Source organism: Protopterus annectens, chromosome 10.part0, assembly GCF_019279795.1.
Source record: "Protopterus annectens isolate FY-2018-M chromosome 10.part0, PAN1.0, whole genome shotgun sequence".
Taxonomy (NCBI): Eukaryota; Metazoa; Chordata; order Ceratodontiformes; family Protopteridae; genus Protopterus; species Protopterus annectens.
The window spans coordinates 1,607,204,840-1,607,227,195 of record NC_056744.1 but is presented as its reverse complement, the minus strand read 5'-3'; the positions used below and the strand labels follow the sequence as shown (position 1 = coordinate 1,607,227,195).

General features: G+C 43.8%; 1 protein-coding gene across 1 annotated transcript in view; it reads right to left on the bottom strand.

The window, feature by feature from the left end:
• Positions 1 to 1,914: 1,914 nt before the first annotated feature.
• Positions 1,915 to 22,356, bottom strand: part of LOC122814350 (T-box transcription factor TBX6-like) — a 201,636-nt gene continuing 181,194 nt past the window's right edge. The window contains exons 4-6 of the mRNA XM_044086936.1: positions 7,296 to 7,563; positions 4,124 to 4,270; positions 1,915 to 1,989 (exon numbers count right to left, since the gene is read on the bottom strand). Of these exons, the coding sequence (XP_043942871.1) occupies positions 1,915 to 1,989; positions 4,124 to 4,270; positions 7,296 to 7,563 (490 nt within the window). The remainder of the gene's footprint in view (positions 1,990 to 4,123; positions 4,271 to 7,295; positions 7,564 to 22,356) is intronic.

Genomic DNA, 22,356 nt, shown 5'->3' with positions numbered 1-22,356 from the left:
AGCTTTTAGTTGAAGACTTCGGTTCAGAAACTCGAAAATGAAAATTTCAGGAGTCGGCCGACTGGCACTTGCAAATTGCTTCTGCTTCAGGCACTGCACGGCAAGAAAGACTAATGAAATGGCGTCGGCTGCATGTTTTATACCCTGATGACCTGACGTCACAGAACAAGGGAGAGCAACCGAAGCAGGACCCAAGACTTTGTTAATCAGGCCGACTGAGGGCTACTGCAAGCAGATAGCCAAAATGTGATGACTGCAACATTGAAACACGAATAACATCAATTCTTTGTCTTTTAGAGGGGGAAGGCTGGCTTCCCCTAATTAAGGTAATAAGGTCTTCAGCCATTCTAAGCATTCGTTTCTGAGGTAAGGGAGCTTGAGAATGCACTTTGGTCGTCGGTTTAATAGGTGTAGTGCGAACTCTTGGCCTGAGAAATTTGGTAGTTTTAGTCTGAAACAAAGTAGTTGGTTTAATATGAACATCAGAAGGTCTGAATACCCCCTCAGAAACCGGTGCCTGCACAGAGGCTCCGAACCCATCCAAAGTAGAGGCATCCACAGGTTCCATCATTGAAGAAGCATCTCTCGGCCTACTGGACTCCGAATGGGTCTCAGTAGAGGCCTGCAAATCTGTTCTTATTGGATATTGTAAAGTAGTTATTTTTGTATATATAAGTGAGCTCTAACATTTACACATTTTTTGTCACTCCTTAAAGGGACAAGCTGAGGCATTAGATACTGGGAATTGTAATAAAATTAATGTATCATGGTTTTAAGCCATTCTGTTATTGTGGTGTTATAAGCAGTATACAGTTTTATAGTTTTACCCACATTCCATTGCAGTCAGGCGACTCTGTAATGTACATGCAGAATGCTATCTTGTAATGTGTTCTCATCTGGTTTTCCTTCATTGCCAACTACAGAATTTAATTTGAGAATATCACTTTAGTATTAGTGCATGTTTTTACTTGTCCTAGAACTTGTAAGGTCTTCTTGCATTGTAAATCGTATTTTTATTTAGCACTGTATGTTATGCTGTTTCAGATTTACTGTACGCATTGTATGCTAGAATACCTTCTAATTTATTGTTTGCCTTGTAAATTTGTATTGTATTATCACTAAATGTTATGTCTGGGCCTCTTTTACAAATAAATAAAATCGACTTGAAACAATAGCACCTCTGGAATAAGGTACTACTCTGCAGTGGTTGCCTTAGTGGCACTAGGCTTTCTTCCTTCTCTTCCATAATAAGCTGCACTGCAAGGCAGCAGCCATCTTAGCTTCGGCTGACTTTATAAATAATGTGTGCCATTTACCCCAAAAAATCTGTGCATGCATTCTTCCTCTCTAGATAGCCAGGTTAATAGTTGGATGCATTTGTGAAAATATAAGGCATGTGTGTTTGTTAAATTAAGACAGAGAAGACTATAACCAAAATACTTAACAGAAGGTTAACATTCTTGCTTTAGAAGAGGGAGCTACAAATATGAGTTAGATTGCACCGTGCTGGGGGTTAAAACGAATGTTGACACTATCATATTTTTTTGGGGGGGGGGTGGAGAAGCTAGGACTTTTTTTAATCCTATTGGCTAAATGTATTGTATAACCACCATAAATCCTACAGCAACCCAATGGCTTATCATTAAAAGTAATAGTAAAAAAAATCATGTACTTTCTGCTTACTCAAATAAAGTACTCCTGGTAGCATCTTATTAAATAATTTACATAATTCATGTGCAAGGCATTCAGATATAGTGGTGACACACCAGAGCTTCATGTAAATCTGCAATAACCCACACATACACTCCTACCTAATGGCTACTGCTCACTTTTAACAGTACAACTGATGTAAAGTGCACTTGCCTATATCTCTGAAACTAGTGGATTATACCAGTAATTAATGTAATGAAGAACTTACTTCCTGTTGTTCATGCCATTCTCCCGGAATCCCTTGGCAAATGGATTTGTGTCGATCTTTAGCTGGGTTATCTACAAATATAAAGCAAACAAACAAACACATAGAAATATTTCATTTTACTCAATTGTACAAAATGAACAGTTATTTACATCAGCATTTACCAACAGACTCCCTAAATATATGTGTACATATTGGGAGAGGGGATGTTAACATGGCAATCAACCACCGACTGCACCTTTATTCCTCATGTCTGTGTCAATCTGCATACTTTCATCAGACATGCAGATCCTGGCGTTATAAGCATGCATGAACACAATACATGCTAGGATGATGAGTGTTAGTTATTTGCAAACACAAACACACACCTATATCAGCACACAAAAACATACAGATTTACGTGCACTCATGCATGTGGTTATGCACACACACACATGCCATTGTAACCCAAATTAGTTTAGTTTAGCAACATACACAAAGCACAAACCAATACAACTCAGTTTGTTTAGCAATTACATTAAACACTAAAAGCATTTGTCAGCCCAGAAGAGCCATCCCACCTTTATACCAAACTCAGGCAGTGACATCAGTACCCTTATAAATATTGTTAACAACATCAGCTTCCTCTGTTTTTCCATAGAGTCCTGTCGGGAACAGTATGTTCTACATCACTGGCATTTGATTTTATGACTCACCAGTGAACCTGGGAATATGGACTTGGCTACCATACTCTGCCTGGAGCCTGGCTTCTATCTTCTAGGCACCTATGGATTTTGCCAGGAATAGGGCAAGGCAAAAATGTGCAATGCACAAGAGTCTTCTCTCCAGTCCATTCAGAGTAATGAGCATCAGCTTGTTGATGGGACATCTACTCTTTCAGATATGAGGTATGGAAGCAGTTATCCTTTAGTCGTTTGACAGGTAATGCAGGGGACTAAAGCTCTGAGCTGTTAATGAGATGTTTCTTGTGCCCATGGCACAATGTTTGATCATTCTGTGTAACTCTGGACAAATCACTCAACCAGTAAGTGCTTGTGGGCTGCCCCTGAAAAGGGATATTTTGTCCAGTGGGCTTACCTGGTCAAAAAAAAATTACCTATATTAGTTTTGTTGGGCTGTAAGAAAAGGAGTCACAGAACAATGTATATGTCATGCTGGATAAGAAATCAGGATATACTCGAGTACCTTAAAGCTGGGCCTGTTATTTCAGACTTGCCGTACCTAGCATGTGCACTAACTGCTTGCACCTTTAGCGACTTGAGTTTGGTAAGTGCTTCAGGCATCCCAAGTGCCAGGTGGGAGTGGTAACACAGACTGACTGCAGGGCAGATGTTTCATTTTGAGGGATCATGTACTGCAGTACTTCCCTGCTAACAGTGAGTATGTTCCCTGCTAACAGTGGGTATGTGAATATTTGATATTAGAACAGCACTGCATGCTGATACAGATAATGGTCCTTTGAGACACACATGTGGAAGTGCACAAACACCCTCCATCACACAACACTGTAAGCATATATATCAGCTAACTGATGGAAACAGGAGGAAAAAGGTCATTCTCACAGCTTTCTCTCTGGCCATATGTCATGATCCATTATGTTGTGCTGTCCTCACAGCTCTTTGTCTGCCCATATACGATGATCTATTATGTTATGCTATCACGTCAGGGTATTATTCTAGGGACTTAGAAGAAAGACCAGACTGCTATCAAGACAGGATGTAAGGCATATGGTGATGGAATAGTGTAGGAATTCCAGACAAAGAAATAATCAGGTGGGTTTGTGGGCAATAGTCAAAATAATGGACAGATTTTAAATATTGCTGTTAGAAAAATGTTGCTTGATAGTTTTTGCATTAGCATGCAACTGATGAAGGATATGAAATTTGAAACTCAAATGTCTATCATGACCTCTCTCCTGAATGATTGGCCAGAAATATACAAATTTTATGAGAAGCATGGACATTCTGTAAAATTATGGACAGTTGAGAGGCATGACATGAGGTTAGATGTCAGGAGGGACTGTGAACATCTGCCCATCTGCACAGTATGGCTCCAATATCATTTTATTAATTAATTTTCCTTACAGTTTCTGGCCTTACCACATTGGCAGACCTACTTCCCTCTATTGATATCACCACCCAAACCACTGGCGTAGTCCTCGAAGGGGAAATGGAAACACCATTTTGTATGCTACAGAAAAATACTCACCCTGTCATTCTGGTAAGCAGTGACTGTGATAAAGGTGGTTTCTGGGAAGGTGAAGGAGGCCCATCCAGACCAGCGTTGGCTGTAGGCATCGTTCGTCTGGACAACATAGAACCGTGGCTGATACTTATGCATGGAGTGCAGAATGAACTGTGGAAGAGAACAATGTCAAAGAATGCATTAAATCCAACTGAGCATTACTAGAAAAACTAATATGATCACTACATGGCAGTAAGTGTTACACTGGTTCCTGCCTTTCCCCTCTGAAATACTCTGCAACACACCTCATTAGTGCAATGCAAATCCAAACCTGCACATGTGTCAGTTTTAACCATTCATTAATCCATGGTTTACAGTAGCTGAAACCACCAAGAATCTGTTAAGAAGCTTTTTTTCAGTCACATGTTACACAATACACTGAGACTTACATGACCAATAGTGAACCCCCTTTCCTCAAATTCATCAACCTGTGCCTTCATCTTCATTTCCTACACTAATGTAAATATTACACTCGATACATTGCAGAATTTCTACTGTGATATCTTAGGATTCTTAAGTCAAATTTTTTTTTAGTTTCAATTTTCAGGGTGGCCTGCCTTACATCATAACTACAGCATTGTGTCATTGATTACAAATTATCATGTTGTTATAAAATTGTCTCTGTTGCAGTCCAGACTTTTATCAAACACTGCCAACGACAGACATAAACTTACCCAACCTGGGACTTTAAACTAGACAGATTGTACATAAGCTTGCCTCTATAAAGTACTGTGACTTAAAGAGAGGGATCATCTCAATGGGAGATTACAAACTGTTGTGTAGGCCAGAATCTCTTGCCTTCAGCCTGCTTTCCCAGAATACTTTTTAATTCAGGTGCCCAGTAAGCAGTTTATGCCTTTGCATGCCATATGCAGGTGCTGCCATCATTGTAGCCTATGTAGCCTAGACCCAGGTTTACAATATTAAGATATTCATAACAGGCCTGCACATTAACAACACAGAGAAATGCATGTCTCAGCTGGGGACAGACTGTTCAAGATTCTGTTCCATTTGGCTATGAATGTGACACTGAAGCAGCTGCAGCCTGCAAATTCCTTTGTATGGTCTACTTTCACCAATGCACAGCCCACTGAGTAAACTGATTTTACAGTCGCTTGTCTTAGCCCTGCAGATGTCCTTTCCGTGTCATACTGCACATATCTCAACATGCACCACCATACCTAAGAGATAACAGCTCTGGCGATCAGGCTGGTTTGTTAATTTTTTAATACTGACTGACTGAACCCACCATGTCTTACTACTTGCATCAGTATAAGGTCTATTTATAGGCTACCGTATTCCTATTCTAAATACATAAGTAGGATGTCGTTATCTTGTAGAAATATAACCTGTCATCTTGGTTTTGCAGGTGGAATGCTTTACATTAACATATGTGATAATGTAGAAATGGAACTACAATATAATTTACAAGCTGCTCTTCTTTTGTTTACCTAGAATGATTTGCTTCTGTATGTCAATCATTGGCCTGTATTTTACCATGACATCATTTTATGAGTGTGGTCATGAGAACAACTGAGTAGTTAGTCAAATAAAACATCGACAAACACACTATAATATTTTCTGCCAAAAACATTTACAATTTTAATGTTATAAGGATAAATGGAAATGAAATTAAGTGTAAATCGAAGAAGTATGGGAATTGCATCACTATACATTAACCAGACAGTGCTCCTGGGCTGAGTTTGACAATAGTCTATATGGATTAGAGCTTTGCTCCAGTTCTTCTTTCAGCTTTTCCCAGTTAGGGGTCACCACAGTGGATCAACTGTCCACTCATGATTGGCAGTGGAGTTTTATGGTGTTGAGTTGCCAGCTGAACACCCAACCTTCCACAGAAGGCACACACATGCACACACTCACATCTAGGGCCAATTTAGAGTGTCCAATCCACCTACAGCATGTCTTTGGGAGGAAACCCACGCGACCACAGGGAGGACATGCAGACTCCACACAGAAGGCACCCCAGCTGAGAATCAAACCTCTTGCTGTGAGGTGGTAATGCTAACCACTGCACCACCGTGGCCACTCAGTGCTCTACTCCAGTTAACAAATACAAATACATAAAAAAGGTATAAAAGTGAAGCCATGGTGGTAGGGTAAAAAGGGACACAACTGAAACACGTGGAAATACAGGCTTTGCTAGTACTGCTAGAAAAGAGATTGGGGAATGACTTTGGACAGATACTGACCATCATTTGCCAATGACAATGACTGAAAAAACAGCAAATTGATTGGCAGCCGGAGGGGGGGGGGGGGTGGATGAAGAAGAAAGCAGTTTTCAGGAGAGCTCTATCTGAGGCAGATGGAGAGCACTGCATCAAAGCTAGGGAAGGAAAATATCTTACTATATTCAATAAGCATGATGGCTTCTTCATCTGTTAAAGACCCAGAAAAAAAAAATCTTGGCAATTCTCCTGTGCAGGCAGATGGAATTGTGAAAATGAAAGTTAAGTCTCTGACAGAGATTGGCCACGCATCAATATTTCATTATCAAAGGACAGGCAGTGGGAAAAGAAACTAAAGCAGGTCTTACACTGCATGGCTGGTATAGGGGAACTAGTATAGAAGGAAGAGGGGAAACAGGGGAATAGAATAAGGGGTGGAAAACCTGTGGGCCAGCTTAAAAGAAGGGTTTAAGAAAAAAATAGGGGTGACAATAAAAAAATAAATAAATAAAAAAGGAAGGGGGAGAATAAAGCCACTGTACCTTGACAGGTACGTACAACTAGCCCAAGTTCTAAGTTGCCTCAAAGTCTGGTCAATGGGCTAGTTCAGAGTCATACAGCAGACAAATGAAGGCTGAGGGAATCAAATCTTGTATGAAAGAAGTAGGTTCTTAACAGTGCATAGCCTTAACCCTCTGGGCCAACTGCCAGACATGTTGACAAGCTGCCTACAAATTGCACCTAATGTTGAACACTGTCAGCACAGTGACTTACTAACAGTTACATACTGTTGGTGAACACCCTGTGCTAGGTCAGTAGCCTCAAAATGTGTTGATATACTAATTTTTTCATCAGCCTACAGATGTAAATGAAAACTTGTTGCTAGAAATTTAGAGAAACTATCTGGAAGCATTACAATGTACTATGAGAGATAAACACTTGATTCTTACGTGTCCCTGCTGGTCAAGAGTTTGGTTGGTCAGCTTGACTTTGTGGAAGGAAATTGGCTTACTCATCCAATGTGATCCAGTGGCAGGTGAATCTAGGTGAATGTACAATCGCTCAGGTAGACGGGGCTCCCCCATGCCACTGGCTTCCCAGCGCCCATCTTGCCATTTGTAGCGGGAGTTGTCCACAGGTGCTATATCCATTATCATGATGTACTTTGTGTCAGGGTCCAGTCCTGTGACACTCACTATGCACTGTGGGAACATACGTCTGTGGAGAGAGAGGACATCAGCTTACTTACACTGTTCTTTATGTGAAAATGTTTAGTGCTTATGAGCTGTTACAGTTAGCTAGTTGCTATTTATCTGTCAAAGAATCAAATATCAGTTTAAAACAACTGTCTAAGGGTCTGACCAGCAAATAATACTTAAAGCAGTTTTCAGCTAACAACACAGGTGACAGCACAGCAGAGTGTAACATCGTTAGAAGTACATAAAACTACTTTATATCTCACATTTCATTGATCTAAACCCATTGACTTGCTAAACTGCGGGAACTATCACCCCCATCATCAACCGATGCACACCTGCCAAGACTCCAAGTATTGGTCATTTGGATAGGAGAGGCAAAGTACAGTTGTGTACACTTACCATAAATGTAGATGCTCGAGTTTATTCACTGTTGCAGTCATTACATTTGGGTAATCCTGCTGGCAGGTTGCCCTCAGTCGGCCTGAATTCCAAAGTCTTGGGTCCTGCGTCGGCTGCTGTCACCCCTTCCCTGACGTCAGGTCGTCAGGGGTATAAAAGAAGCAGCCGACACCATTTTCTTCAGTTTTTCTTGCCCCAGATGTCAGGTGCCCCCTGAAAGGGTAGCCAAAATTTATATATATAAAAATACATGCACCGATATAAACTTTACCTTCATCTACAAGCAAATACACCACATAGGTTGTATAAATCAGAGAAGGGAAGATAAGTTCCAGCAGAAAAAAGGGGGATGGCGGGTGGGTAACCTATTCTGCAACAGTGAATACACTCGAACATCTACATTTATGTTAAGTGTACACAGCTGTACTATCTTCGTGTTTCATTGTTGCAGTCATTACATGTGGGTAGAGTCCCAAAGCTAGGGTTGGGAGGTTGGAGTTAAACAGCATTAGGAGCGGCTATGAGGCCCTGCAGAAAGTACAGTTTTGTACCTACCATAAATGTAGATGTTCGAGTGCTAATACAGCTGCAGTAATCACAGATGGGTTTTCAGCCGTCAGGCGGTCCCTCGGTCGGCCGAATTCCAAAGTCTTGGTCCAGCGCTGGTTGTCGTCGCTTACTCTTCTGACGTCAGGAAGGCCAGAGTATATAAGACACAGCCGACGCCATATTCTTCAGTCTTTCTTGCCCCAGATGTCAGGTGCCCCCAAAAGGAAGGCAATACATAAATAAGGCTTATCCACATATGCAAGCCATGCAAAGTAATGCAAAGTCAGTGTAAGCAAGCAAATAAAACATAGCAGGATAACCCAGTCAGGAAGTATGAAGAGGTTGTTAGGCCCCATGCCCTTACCAAGTGGGGAAGGAGAGAGGGAAACCTGTACTGCAGCTGTATTAGCACTCGAACATCTACATTTATGGTAGGTACAAAACTGTACTATGTTCATCGTGCATACAGCTGCAGTAATCACAGATGGGTAGAGTCCCAAAGCTATGCATAGGGTGGTAGGTACTATGAGGAACTGGGTTGAGCCAGAATGCCCTGCAAAACAGCCGTGGCAAAGCCTGCTCTAGTTCTGGAATATAGGGGCAGGTGGTAGTGTTTTGTGAAGGTATGTACAGAACTCCAAGTGGCTGCTTCCAAAATATCCTTAGTAGGCACACCAATGAGGAAGGCTGTAGAGGTGGCTGTGGCCCTGGTGGAGTGAGATCTGATACCAGTAGGGACAGATTTTCCATGATAGGAGTAACAAAAACGCATGCAGTGGCCAATCCACTTGGAAATGGTCTGTTTGGTAACTGGTTTCCCTTGAGCCCCTACGGCATAGGACACAAAAAGTTGTTCTGATTTCCTGAAGGACATTGTTCTGTCCAAGTAGTAACATAGCTGCCTATGGATATCTAAAGAGTGAAGCAACCTTTCCCCTTTGTTTTGAGGGTTGGGATAAAAGGTAGGTAGGTGTATGGCTTGGTTTAAGGCTATCCTGGATACCACTTTTGGCATAAAAGATGGGTTAGTACGAAGGGAAACCCTATCCTGATGGAAGATGAGGAAGGGCTGCACCGCCATGAGGGCCTGTAGTTCAGAAACCCTACGAGCTGAAGTGATGGCCAGAAGGAAAGCTGTTTTCCAGGACAAATATTGCAGATCTGTTGAGGCAGCAGGTTCAAAAGGAGGCAATGTTAGTTTTTCTAGTATGTAATTAAGGTCCCAGGCTGGTATTGGTTGCTTCCTTGGAGGTCTTATATTCTTAGCCCCTCTGAGGAACTGTCGTAAGAGTGGGTGAGAGAATAAGGGAGGATCCGTGTTGAATTCTGCAGAAATGGCTGAGGCATGTATTTTAATGGAAGAAAATGAAAGTCCACTGTTCAGCAGTTCAGCTAGGTACTGTAAAACCTGAGGCAAGTTCAATTTTCTAGGGTCCTGTCCTTTTTTCTCATTCAACAGCAAAACCGCTTCCATTTTGCGGAGTAAGCTTTTCTAGTAGATGGTCTTCTCGCCTCCAAAATGACATCCTGCACCTCCTTGGAGAGTAGGGTCTGTTGTGGTGTTAAGGAATTTTCCATGCAGCGAGGTTGAGTGTTTTCAGCTGACTGTAAAGGGTCGTGTAGTTGTTCTGAGTCAGCAGAAGGGGTATTAGAGGCAGGGACCAGGGAGGAGTATGCGTTAGGCTCCTCAGGAGTGGATACCAGTGTTGCCTTGGTCAATCTGGAGCAATCAGTATCATCCTCGGTTTGTCTGTTCTTGCTTTCAAAAGCACCTTGGACAGAAGAGGCAGAGGTGGAAATGCATAAACTGTCCATGCTGTCCAACTGAAAGAAAGGGCGTCCACTTTCCAGGCCTTTGGATGGAAGTTCCTTGAACAAAACATTTTCAATTGATGGTTCCTGTGGGAGGCAAAAAGATCTATGTCTGGCCTCCCCCACGCTTCGATTATTTCCGTAAACACCTTTGGATGCAACTTCCATTCATGTGGATCTGTCATATTCCTGCTCAGTGTGTCTGCCAATGTGTTTTCCAGTCCTGGCAAGTACTGTGCTTGAAGTTCGATCTGTGTTTCCAGAGCCAAGTTCCAAAGAGTCATGGCTAGTCTGCACAAGGGGTATGAATGTGTTCCTCCTTGTTTGTTTATGTACCACATAACTGTGGTGTTGTCTGTTCTTATCAGTAATTGACCTGGAAGCAGGAAGACCTTGAAAGCTGTAATTGCATTTATTACTGCTAGCATTTCTTTTTGATTGATGTGAAGGTGCTTTTCCTTGTGGGACCATCTGCCCTGAATGCACCTGTCCTTCATGTGCGCCCCCCAGGCATAGTCTGAGGCGTCTGTGGTTATGACTTGTTTTGCTTGAGGCTTGCAGAATGGAAGGCCTGTGTTTACTTGACATGCTTGGGCCCACCATAGAAATTCCTTTTGTAAACATGGAATTATTGGTATAATTGCTTCCAAACTGTGACTGTGTTGAGACCATAGATTTTTACGTACCACTGAAGTTTCCTCATATGCAACTTTGCACATGGGATTAATAAAATGCAAGATGCCATGAATCCCAGAGCCTGCAGGATTTTCCTTGCAGTAAGCCTGGTACTTTTGCTAGTGTTTTGAAGTACTGAGATAATTGCCCCTGTTTTTCTGGCGTAAGATATGCCATCTGGGTGTTTGTGTCCAAGCTGGCACCCAGGAAGGTTATTTTCTGAGATGGTGTTAGCCTTGATTTCTCCTTGTTGATGGTGTATCCCAGAGAAAGCAGTAACCGTGTCACATATGCCAGATGTTCCAGTAGTATGTGTTTGCTGTCCGCTTGGATCAGGCAGTCGTCCAGATAAGGGTAAATTTGTATCCCTTGAAGTCTGCAAAAGGCAATCACTGATGCAAAGGCACTTTGTGAATACTCTGGGCGCAGTAGATAAGCCAAAGGGCAATGCAGAGAATTGATAGTGGATTGAACCTGCAGGAAATCTGAGGTATCTTCTGCAGCTTTGTCTGATTGGGACATGCAGGTATGCCACCTTGAGGTCCAATGTTACCAGCCAAAACTCCTTGCCCAGCATGGGAAGAAGTTGCTGTAATGTGAGCATCTTGAATTTTGGTACGAGCAGAAATGTGTTTAGGATGGATAAGTCCAGAATGGGTCTCCAGTCGGTTCCTTTTCTTGGTACCAGAAAGAGTCTTGAATAAAAAAGTACAGTTTTGTACCTACCATAAATGTAGATGTCCGAACTGGATAGCATCTGCAGTCATAACAAGTGGGTTGTCCTGTCGTCAGGCAGCCCTGCAGTCGGCCGGATTCCAAAGTCCGGGTCCGGCTTCGGCTGATGTCGCACTCCACCCGACGTCATCTCTGCTGGTCTTCGGGTATAAAAGCATCAGCCGACGCCATTTTCCTCAGTGTTTCTTGCCCCAGATGCCAGTAGCCCTCTTGCAGGGTAAAATTTGGATAGATGCCAATGTTTCCAAATAGATAGAGGTAAACACAACAATAAGCATATATGTACATATATACAAACAAATACACCATAAAAGACTCCCCCCCAACAGCTAGCTATGAGGAGGGTAAACACCCTAGGAGTACCACAGAGGGGAAGGAGGGAGGGTAATCCTGACTGCAGATGCTATCCAGTTCGGACATCTACATTTATGGTAGGTACAAAACTGTACTATGTCCTTCATGGATGCATCTGCAGTCATAACAAGTGGGTAGAATACCATAGCCAACTAGGGAGGAGGATAAAGGTAGATTATGGTGTGTTTAAGATCCCTTGCAGTACAGCAGTGGCAAACCCTGCTCGGGATCTGGAATAAAGAGGCAAATTATAATGCTTGGCAAATGTATGCACGGAGGTCCAAGTAGCCGCCTCAATAATGTCTTTGGTTGCCACTCCTCGTAAGAAGGCTGTGGTAGTGGCTGTTGCCCTTGTAGAATGAGGTCTTATGTTCTGTGGAATTGGTTTTCCATGGAAGGAGTAACAGTATCGTATGCAATTTCCTATCCATTTGGAGATTGTCTGTTTGGAAATAGCTTTTCCTTCCCTTCCTGTTGCATAGGCTACAAAAGTTGGTCAGTCTTTCTGCTATTTTTGTTCTGTCCAAGTAGTAGCGTAGCTGTCTATGTACATCCAAGGTATGCAGTATTCTTTCCCCTCTGTTTTGTGGGTTGGGAAAGAAGGAAGGTAGGTGGATTGCCTGGTTTAAAGATACTCTGGATACCACCTTAGGCATAAATGTAGGATTAGTCCTCAAGGACACTCTATCTTGGTGGAAGATTAGGAAGGGTTGCACTGCCATTAAGGCCTGTAGTTCTGAAACCCTCCTTGCTGAAGTAATTGCCAGTAGGAAAGCAGTTTTCCATGACAGGTGTTGTAGGTCTGCTGTTGCTGCTGGTTCAAAGGGTGCTAGTGTCAACTTTTCTAGCACAAAGTTTAAGTCCCAAGCTGGTAATGGTGGTTTCCTGGGAGGTTTTACATTCTTGATTCCTCTGAGGAACTGCCTGAGCAAAGGGTGCGAAAAAACAGGAGGATCAAAGCTGTATTCTGCTGAAATAGCTGATGCATGTATCTTGATGGAGGAGTAGGACAGGCCTGAATGAAGAAGTTCGGCCAGATACTCCAGAATGTTAGGCATATCTATGTTTGACACATCTTTTCCTCTTTCGGTACTCCAAATGACAAACCTTTTCCATTTTCCAGCATAGTTCTTTCTTGTTGAAGGTCTGCGTGCTTCAAGAATAATGTCTTTAACTCTTTGGGAAAGTTCTGGATTAGCTGCTGCTATGTGATGTTCCATGCAGTCAGTTGCAGCGTTTTTAGGTTTGGATGTATGATGCTGTAGTTGTTCTGAGTTAACATCAAAGGCATCAGGGGTATTGGCCACATGTTGTTCCGAGACATGCTCTTCAGTAGTGGGTACCAGTGTTGTCTTGGCCAGTTTGGGGCTATCAGGATTATCCTTGGACGTTCTTCCTTGATTTTTAGTAGTACCTTGTGTATCAGAGGAAGAGGAGGGAATGCATATGCTGTTAGGCCTTTCCAGTTGAAGGAGAGTGAGTCCACTTTCCATGCTAGTGGGTGGAATGTCCTTGTGCAGAATTTTTGAGCTGGTGATTGAGAGGTGATGCGAATAGGTCTATCTGTGGCATTCCCATTTCTTTGAGATGGTCTTGAAGATGTCCGGGTGCAGCTTCCATTCGTGGGCATCCGAAGTGGTTCTGCTTAGTATGTCTGCTAGAGTATTGTCTTTCCCGGTACAAATATTGCCTGTAACTGAATGTTGTAGCTGAGTGCCAGGGTCCACAGCTCCAAGGTCATTCTGCATAGGGGTATGAATGAGTGCCTCCCTGTTTGTTGATGTACCACATGACTGTGGTGTTGTCTGTCCTTATCATCAACTGGCCCTCTTTGAGGAATGGTTTGAACTTTTGGATTGCCAGTTTTACTGCCAGCATTTCTTTTAGATTGATGTGCAGGTGAATTTGATCCTGTGTCCACAATCCTTGCACGCATTTGTCCAGCATGTGGGCCCCCATCCTAGGTCTGAAGCGTCTGTTGTGATGGTCTGGCTTGGTTGACATCTGCGAAGGGCAGGCCTGGGTTTGACTGGCATGCCTGAGCCCACCATAGGAACTCCTGTTTTAAGCATGGAATTAGTGGGATTTCTGTTTCTAGACTGTGTCTGTGTTGGGACCATAAATTCTTTAGGTACCACTGTAGTTTCCTCATATGTAGTCTGGCAAATGGGACCAAGATTATGCATGATGCCATGAAGCCCAAGGCCTGTAGAAATTTTCTTGCTGTTAACTTGTTCAGTTTTGTTAGTGCCAAGAAGTAAAGAGGAAGTTCTTTTGTTTTTCTGTAGTCAGGAATGCCATTTGTTGTACTGTGTCCAATTCAGCCCAAGAATGTCCTTGTTTGGGATGGTATCAGCCATGACTTTTGTAAATTGACTGGGTATCCCAGTCCTTGTAGCAAGTAAATGACCCTTTGTAAATCTGTTGTCAGCTTGCTTTTGTTGTCCCCTTGTAGCAGGCAGTCGTCCAGGTATGGGTAAATTTGAATTCCCTGTAGTCTGCAATGGGCGATTACTGATGCCAGGCATTTTGTGAATACTCTGGGCGCAGTAGATAAGCCAAAGGGCAATGCTGAGAATTGATAGTGCTCTGATCCTGCAAGAAATCTGAGGTATCTTCTGCAGATTGGTCGAATTGGGACGTGCAGGTATGCCTCCTTGAGATCTAGAGTTACCAGCCAAGACTCCTTGCCCAGCATGGGAAGAAGTTGCTGTAGGGTCAGCATTTTGAATTTTGGGACAATGATGTATGTATTTAAGGTGGACAGGTCGAGAATTGGTCTCCAACTTTTTCCTTTCTTGGAACTAGGAATAGTCTGGAGTAGAACCCCTTTCCTTGTTCTGCTGTTGGCACTCTTTCCACAGCTCTCATGTTTGCTAACTCCATTATCTGGCGTAGAGCCTCTGTTTTTGATTTGGAGGTAGATTTGGCATTCCTCTTTGACTGGTAAAGTGTGGAAGTGAAACCGTAACCTTGATCTATGGTTTGTAAAATCCACTTGTCTTTTGTTATGTAGTGCCAGTTCTTTGAAAATAAGGTTAACTTTCCGCCTAGAGGAGCTGCTATTTGTTCCCTGGTAGGCGGATTTAGGATTAAGTCACTGTGGTTGTGCTGATGTAGTGGCAGTGGCTGTGTCTGTGCCTCTGTTGTTACCTTGCCACTGTCGTCCTCTGTAGGCACCTCCTCTGGATTGGTTTCTGCCTCTGGAACGTCTATTCCTGCCCCTTTGAAATTTTGTGGAGTCAGGAAAGGACCAATTTTGGCAGGCCAGTTCCTGCTAAACCTTGGGGTTGAACCTGCAGGAAATCTTTAACAGTTTGAACAGATTTTGCCTTTTCTTCCATTTTCTTCATAACCTGCTGGGCAGGTGTACCAAACAAACTTGTCTTGTCCATAGGAGCATCTAGCAACTTAGCTTTAACATGATCCGGTAAAGCTTGTTCCTTTAGCCATGCATGTCTTCTTATCACTGTGCCTGTCATGGCTGATCTAAATGAAGCCTCCAGTGCATCATAGCCACATTTTAAGGAATGGTTGCTAACCTGTTGTATGTTATTTACCATCTCTAATACATATTTCTTATCAAGAGATTCATCAGTAGTTAGCTTTTAGTTAACTGATCAAGCATAAACTCTTGGTATTGTATCATGTGAAACTGACAGTTTAAAGCTCTAGCTGAGAGAGTAGCTGAAGTGTAGACCTTTTACCCCATCTGTCTAGTGACCTTGCTTCCCTTTCAGAAGGAATAGGGTTTTAGCTGTGGTTGCGCTACTGCCTTGGGACCCTGGGATATAGTTTCTGGGTCTGCAAGAGGGGCCTTGTAAAGGTGGTGATGAGTATCTGGCACCCTGTAAAATCTGTCTGGTTTGGCAGGGGCTGGGGGTAAAGAATCTGGAGCGGAGCAAACATCATTGAAAGCATCATCCACCACAGAGAGAACAGGAGGTATAGCTAAGGGCCTGTGCTGTGGGAGGTGCAGAAAGGTCCTAAGTCTTTTCTGGAGTCTGAAAAATCCTGTTGCTGCCATTGGAACTGTTCTCATGGCATGCAAGGTTTCTCCAAAGGAGAATTCTTCTGGTGGGGAAGCAGCTGGAATGGATTCTTCAGCATCAGAATCTTCAAAATTGGAAAAGGGAGCCTCAGGCTGGTCAGTTATGTTTGATTCATCAGCAGAATCATCAGAAGACACTGGCTCAGGGGCTCTGCCCTAGGTCTCTTCTCTGGGGCTGAGAGGCCCTGTCTGGGTGAGATTGAGATCCTCTAATTAAAGAAATTAAATCTTCTGCCAAAGAAAGCATTTGAGAACTAGAAGAGGGCCTGGATGAGGGGGGTTTAACAGGCACTGATTTAGTAGTCTTGGCTGCTTTAGCCCTGGCGAAGGCCTTAATGGACATGGCTGCTGGAGGCCTAGCAGCACCACGTGTTGGGGTAGAGACATCCAAGGGATGGTGTCTGATAAGTCAACCACCGTAGTGGGTAAAATTTCTGAGGTCGATTCAAGAATTGTAGCAGGGGCCTCAGTTGTAAGAATAGGTTCAGCTGTACTTTGAGCAGTTTTCTCGGTTTCGCCGAAACCGAGACACTCATGTTTGCTTTGCCGTGGTTTCGCCGAAACCGCGGACCGCGAGTGTCGGTCTTTATCTTTGCATTTTTGGGGTAGTCGGAGGATCCGACGGCATAATGTACGCAAAACAGTACGAAAAACTGTTCTGCAAACTCCGACCGGCCTAAGCGCTCGTCGGTTGGAAGAGGCACAGGCCGAACAGGCTGCTACGTCGTGGGCTGGGCCTAAACAAGGCAGACAGTAAGAGTGGAAATCTTTATGAGGTATTTGTTTCCCACAGGTTAAACAATTGTTAACTTTTTCTGACATCGGCTGAGGCAAGAAAGGGTCCCCAACGCGGTACTTAGCTTTAGAAGTCTTCGAAGTAGTATTCGGTAGAAGTAATCTCTGGATCCGACCGACCGGCACTTGCGAACAGCTTCTGCTTGGCGCCACGCGCAAGAAAGACTGAGGAAAATGGCGTCGGCTGATGCTTTATACCGAAGACCAGCAGAGATGACGTCGGGTGGAGCGACATCAGCGAAGCGGACCCGGACTTTGGAATCCGGCCGACTGCAGGGCTGCCTGACGACAGGACAACCCACTTGTTATGACTGCAGATGCATCCATGAAGGACATCCTTGACCTTGTTGGTGCGTAGGTACCTTTTGTATAGCTCTCATGTTTAGGAGCTTTGAAATTTGCAGTTGTGCCTCTGCCCTTTGATTTTGTGGCAGATTTGGCATGCCTCTCATTTTTGGAAGAGTGTGAAATTGAAATTTGTAGCCTCTGTTTATAATGTCCAGTATCCATTTGTCTGTTGTGACAATATGCCAATTGCTTGCAAATAATGCTAGTTTCCCTCCCAAAGGTGCTGCCAGCTGAGACTTGCTTGGCATGGAAATGAGGGAGTCATTGTTTCTTCCTGTATTGTTGTGCACTGTCTTCACCACCTGTTGGTGCCGGAGATTGCCATTGTCTGCCTCTATATGATCCTTGTGAGTGTCCTCTGCCCCTTGTGCGTCGGTATCTACCTCTTTGGGGCTTGTCAGTGGCTGGAAAGGACCAGTTTTTGAAGGCCAATTCCTGCTAAAACGTGGTGGCTGAACCTGTAAGAAAGCTTTGACAGTTTGCATAGATTTGGCTTTTTCTTCCATTTTCGTAGAATATCCTCAGCATTAGTACCAAAAGTACATCCTTTTGTAAAGGAGCATCAAGAAGTTTAGCTTTCACATGATCAGGCAAATTTTGTTCCCTAAGCCAGGCATGTCTGCGAATGACTGATCCTGTAGCAGCCGCTCTACTGGAGGCCTCTAGGGCATCATAACCACATTGCAAGGTGTGTTTACCCACTTGCTCTGCACTATGCAACATATCCTGTAACTCTTAAATCTGGTTGTTCAGGTTGAGACATTCTGTTTTTTAATTGTGATAACAGAAACTGTTGATATTTGATCATATGAAACTGACAGTTTAAGGCCCTCATGGCTAGGGTGGCCGAGGTATATACCTTCTTACCCCACCTTTCTAAAGATCTAGATTCCCTTTCTGCAGGAAGTGGATTCTTGGCAGTGGAGGCCTTTAATCCCTTAGGGCCTTGTGAAATGGTTTCAGGGTCAGCATTATGGCCTTTGTAGAGAAATTGGTGAGAACTGGGTACTCTGTAATATCTATCAGGCTTTACTGGTGCAGGAGGCAGAGAATCAGGATTAAGACAAGCCCCGGAATAGACATCATCCAGTACCTCCAAAACAGGGGGTATAGCCAGAGGTCTGTGCTGAGGTAACCAAAGAAATTCCCTAAGTCTTTTCTTAGAATCTGAAAAGTCTTGGCCTTCCCAATGGAAATGTTCCCTCAAGGTGTGCAAGGTTTCCCCAAAAGAAAAATCCTCAGGGGGGGAAACAGAAGGAATAGACTGTTCTGCATCCGAATCCTCAAAAGGGGAGTATGAGTGTACCTCTGCATCAGAATGTTCTGATAAAATGGATCCCTGATCAGAAGAGGGGGATTCTTCCTCCACTCTGGGTCTCTTGTCAGTAGGGGGCTGAGAACCTCTTATAAGAGTGATTAGATCCTCAGCCATTTTAAGCATGTGTTTCTTAGGCATGTGTCCAGGAGATGGGCCTTGAGCAGCAGGCCTGGTTTGATGCCTGGCTGCTTTGGATTTAGTAAAGGCCTTAATAGAAAAAGAAGATGAAGGCCTAAATACACCATGGGTGGAGGTGGACCTGTCCACATTAGTAGGCTCGACATAAGCCGGGGCTTCGGTTGTAGTCTGGGAAAGGGCCGAGGACCCAGCGGTCTCGGGTACAGAAGACACCGCCAAAGGAGTGTCGTCGGTAGCCAGGGACTGCAAAGGTGTCTCGCTGAGAACCGGACCACGTGGAGCCTGTTTCGGCGTGGTGTCAGCGGAGACCGCGGGCCTCGCGTGTCGGTCCTTTTCCTTACGTTTTTTGGATAAAACGGTAGTCGGAGTGTCCGACGACATTTTATAGTCAAAAGCTTTACCAAAATAGTGTTGGGCGAACTCCGCCCGATGCTTAATAGTGCGTTTATTGAAAGTAGCACAAAAGCGACAGCCCGAGACGTCGTGGTCTGGGCCCAAACAAGGTATGCAAAGGGAATGGAAATCCTTATGTGGTATTTGCTTCCCACAAGAAATACAATTATTAACTTTTTCTGACCGGTCTGAGGCAAGAAAAGTTTCCCCAATGGGGTACTTAGCTTTAATGAAGACTTCGGTTCCAAATATTTTCGTAATTCAGGAGCTGGCCGACCGGCACTTGCGAACTGCTTCTGCCGGCACCGCGGCAAAAAAGACTGAAGAATATGGCGTCGGCTGTGTCTTATATACTCTGGCCTTCCTGATGTCAGAAGAGTAAGCGACGACAACCGGCGCCGGACCAAGACTTTGGAATTTGGCCGACCGAGGGACCGCCTGACGGCTGAAAACCCATCTGTGATTACTGCAGCTGTATGCACGATGAACATCTGCAGTGGCAAAGCCTGCCCTGGATTTAGAGTAAAGTGGCAAATGATAGTGCTTTGTAAAGGTGTGCACTGAACTCCAAGTAGCAGCCTCTAAAATGTCTTTGGTTGGTACTCCCCTGAGAAAAGCTGCTGAAGTGGCTGCAGCTCTGGTTGAATGTGGCCTAATGCCCTTAGGTACTGGCTTGCCATGGAGAGAGTAGCAGAAACGAATACAGTGGCCTATCCACTTTGAAATAGTCTGCTTTGAGATAGCCTTTCCTTGTGATCCTGTAGCATATGCCACTAGTAATTGCTGTGTCTTCCTGAAAACTTTGGTTCTGTCCAGGTAGAATCTAAGCTGTCTGTGTACGTCCAATGAATGCAGAATTCTTTCCCCCTTGTTCTGTGGGTTTGGATAAAAAGTTGGCAGATGAATAGTTTGATTAAGAGCCACAATGGACACCACCTTAGGCATAAATGTTGGATTTGTCCTCAGAGAAACCCTGTCTGGATAAAACATGATAAAAGGTTCCACAGCCATGAGTGCCTGTAGCTCTGAAACTCGTCTTGTGGAAGTTATTGCTAGGAGTAGAGCTGTTTTCCAAGATAAAAACTTTATATCATCAGTAGCAGCTGGCTCAAAAGGAGGCAGGGTGAGTTTTTCCAAGGCATAGTTGAGGTCTCATGCAGGTATTGGTGATCTCCTTGGAGGCCTTAAATTTTTGGCTCCTCTGAGGTACTGCTTTAATAAAGGATGAGAAAAGATCGGTGGCTCTGTATTGTAATGAGCCGAAATGGCAGATGCATGAATTTTAATGGATGAAAAAGATAGGCCTTTGTTCAGCATCTCAGTTAAGTATTGCAAGATCTGAGGAATATTTGGTACAGCTGTATCAGTTCCTTGTTCCTGGTTCCAAGCACAGAATCTCTTCCATTTTCCAGCATAAGATCTTCTAGTACTAGGCCTTCTGGCTTCCAAAATGACATCCATCACAGCTTTACTGAGAGGTGTGTTTTGTATGCTTACATTATCAGCCATGCTGCCAGGTTTAAAGTCCTGAGTTGGCTGTGCAGGATCTGATTGTTTTGATGGGATAGTAGATGGGGTGTTTGAGGTAAGGTCCAAGCTGGGCATTGAGACAAATTCCTTAGGATTGGATACCAGTACTGGCAGCAATCAGTATCATCTTTGGTTTCTCCTGTGTGACCTTTAGGAGTACCTTGGGGAGGAGAGGCAGAGGGGGAAAGGCATACACTGATAGGGTTTTCCAGCTGAAGGATAGGGCATCCACTTTCCATGCTTGTCTGTGATAATTCCTTGTGCAGAATCTTTTTAGTTGGCAGTTGTGAGGGGAGGCAAAAAGATCTATGTCCAGGCATCCCCATTTCCTTGTTGTCATGCTGACGACTTGTGGATCCAGCTGCCACTCGTGGGGATCCATGAGGTTTCTGCTTAGTTCGTCTGCCAGAGTATTTTCCTTTCCTGGCAGGAATTGTGCTTGCAAATGTACTTGGTAAGTCAAAGCTGTGTCCCACAAAGTCATGGCAAGTCTGCAAAGGGGGTAAGAATGTGTGCTCCCCTGCTTGTTTATATACCACATGACCATGGTGTTGTCTGTCTTTATCAGAAGTTGTCCTGGATGAAGTAGGTTCTTGAAGGCTGTCAGGGCATTTTGAACAGCTAGCATCTCTTTTTGATTGATATGTAGATGCATTTGGTTTTAGAGCCATGTGCCCTGAATGCATCTTCCTGCCATGTGGGCCCCCCAGGCATAATCTGATGCATCCATTGTAAGTGTCTGCCAGACTGGGGGTAATGTGAATGGCTGTCCCTTGTTCTGTTGACAAACCTTCTCCCACCATTGAAACTCCTGTTGCAGGCAGGGAATGAGAGTAATCATTGTTTCCAGGCTGTGGCAGTGGTGAGTCCAAACACTTTTTAGGTACCATTGAAGTTTCCTCATATGCAGTCTTGCATATGGAATTAGTAGGATGCAGGATGCCATGAAGCCCAAAGCCTGCAGAATTTTTCTTGCAGATAACTGGGCCTTTGTTGCCAACATTTTGAAATAGGTAGTCAGTTGCCTTTGTTTGTCTGGTGTGAGATAAGCCATCTGGGCAGTTGTATTTAAGTTTGCACCCAGGAATATTATCTCTTGAGAGGGTACTAGTTTTGATTTCTTTTCGTTGACTGTGTATCCTAGGCATGTTAGAAGTCTTTTCACAAACACCAGATGCTGTAGAAGAATGTCCTTGTTCTCTGCTTGAATTAGACAGTCGTCCAAGTAAGGATATATTTGTATTCCTCTTTGTCTGCAGAATGCAATTACTGGTGCCAGGCACTTTGTAAAGACCCTGGGCACAGTAGATAAGCCAAAGGGCAGTGCAGAGAATTGGTAATGCATTGAGCCAGCCTTGAATCTGAGGAATCTTCTGCATGATTGTCTGATTGGGACATGCAGGTATGCCTCTTTTAGGTCTAAAGTCACAAGCCAAGCGTTCTTGCCCAGCATGGGCAGAAGCTGCTGCAAAGTCAACATTTTGAATTTTGGTATATCCAGGAATGTGTTCAGAATAGATAGGTCCAGTATTGGTCTCCAGGCCTTGTTCTTTCTGGGTACCAGGAACAGTCTTGAGTAAAATCCTTGTCCCTGCTCTTGCTCTGGTACTTGTTGAATGGCCCCCATGTCCATGAGGGATGAGACTTGTTTTTGTGCCTCTGTCCATTGATTTTTTTGGCAGATCTGGCCAGCCGTTTGCCTTTGGCAGGGTATG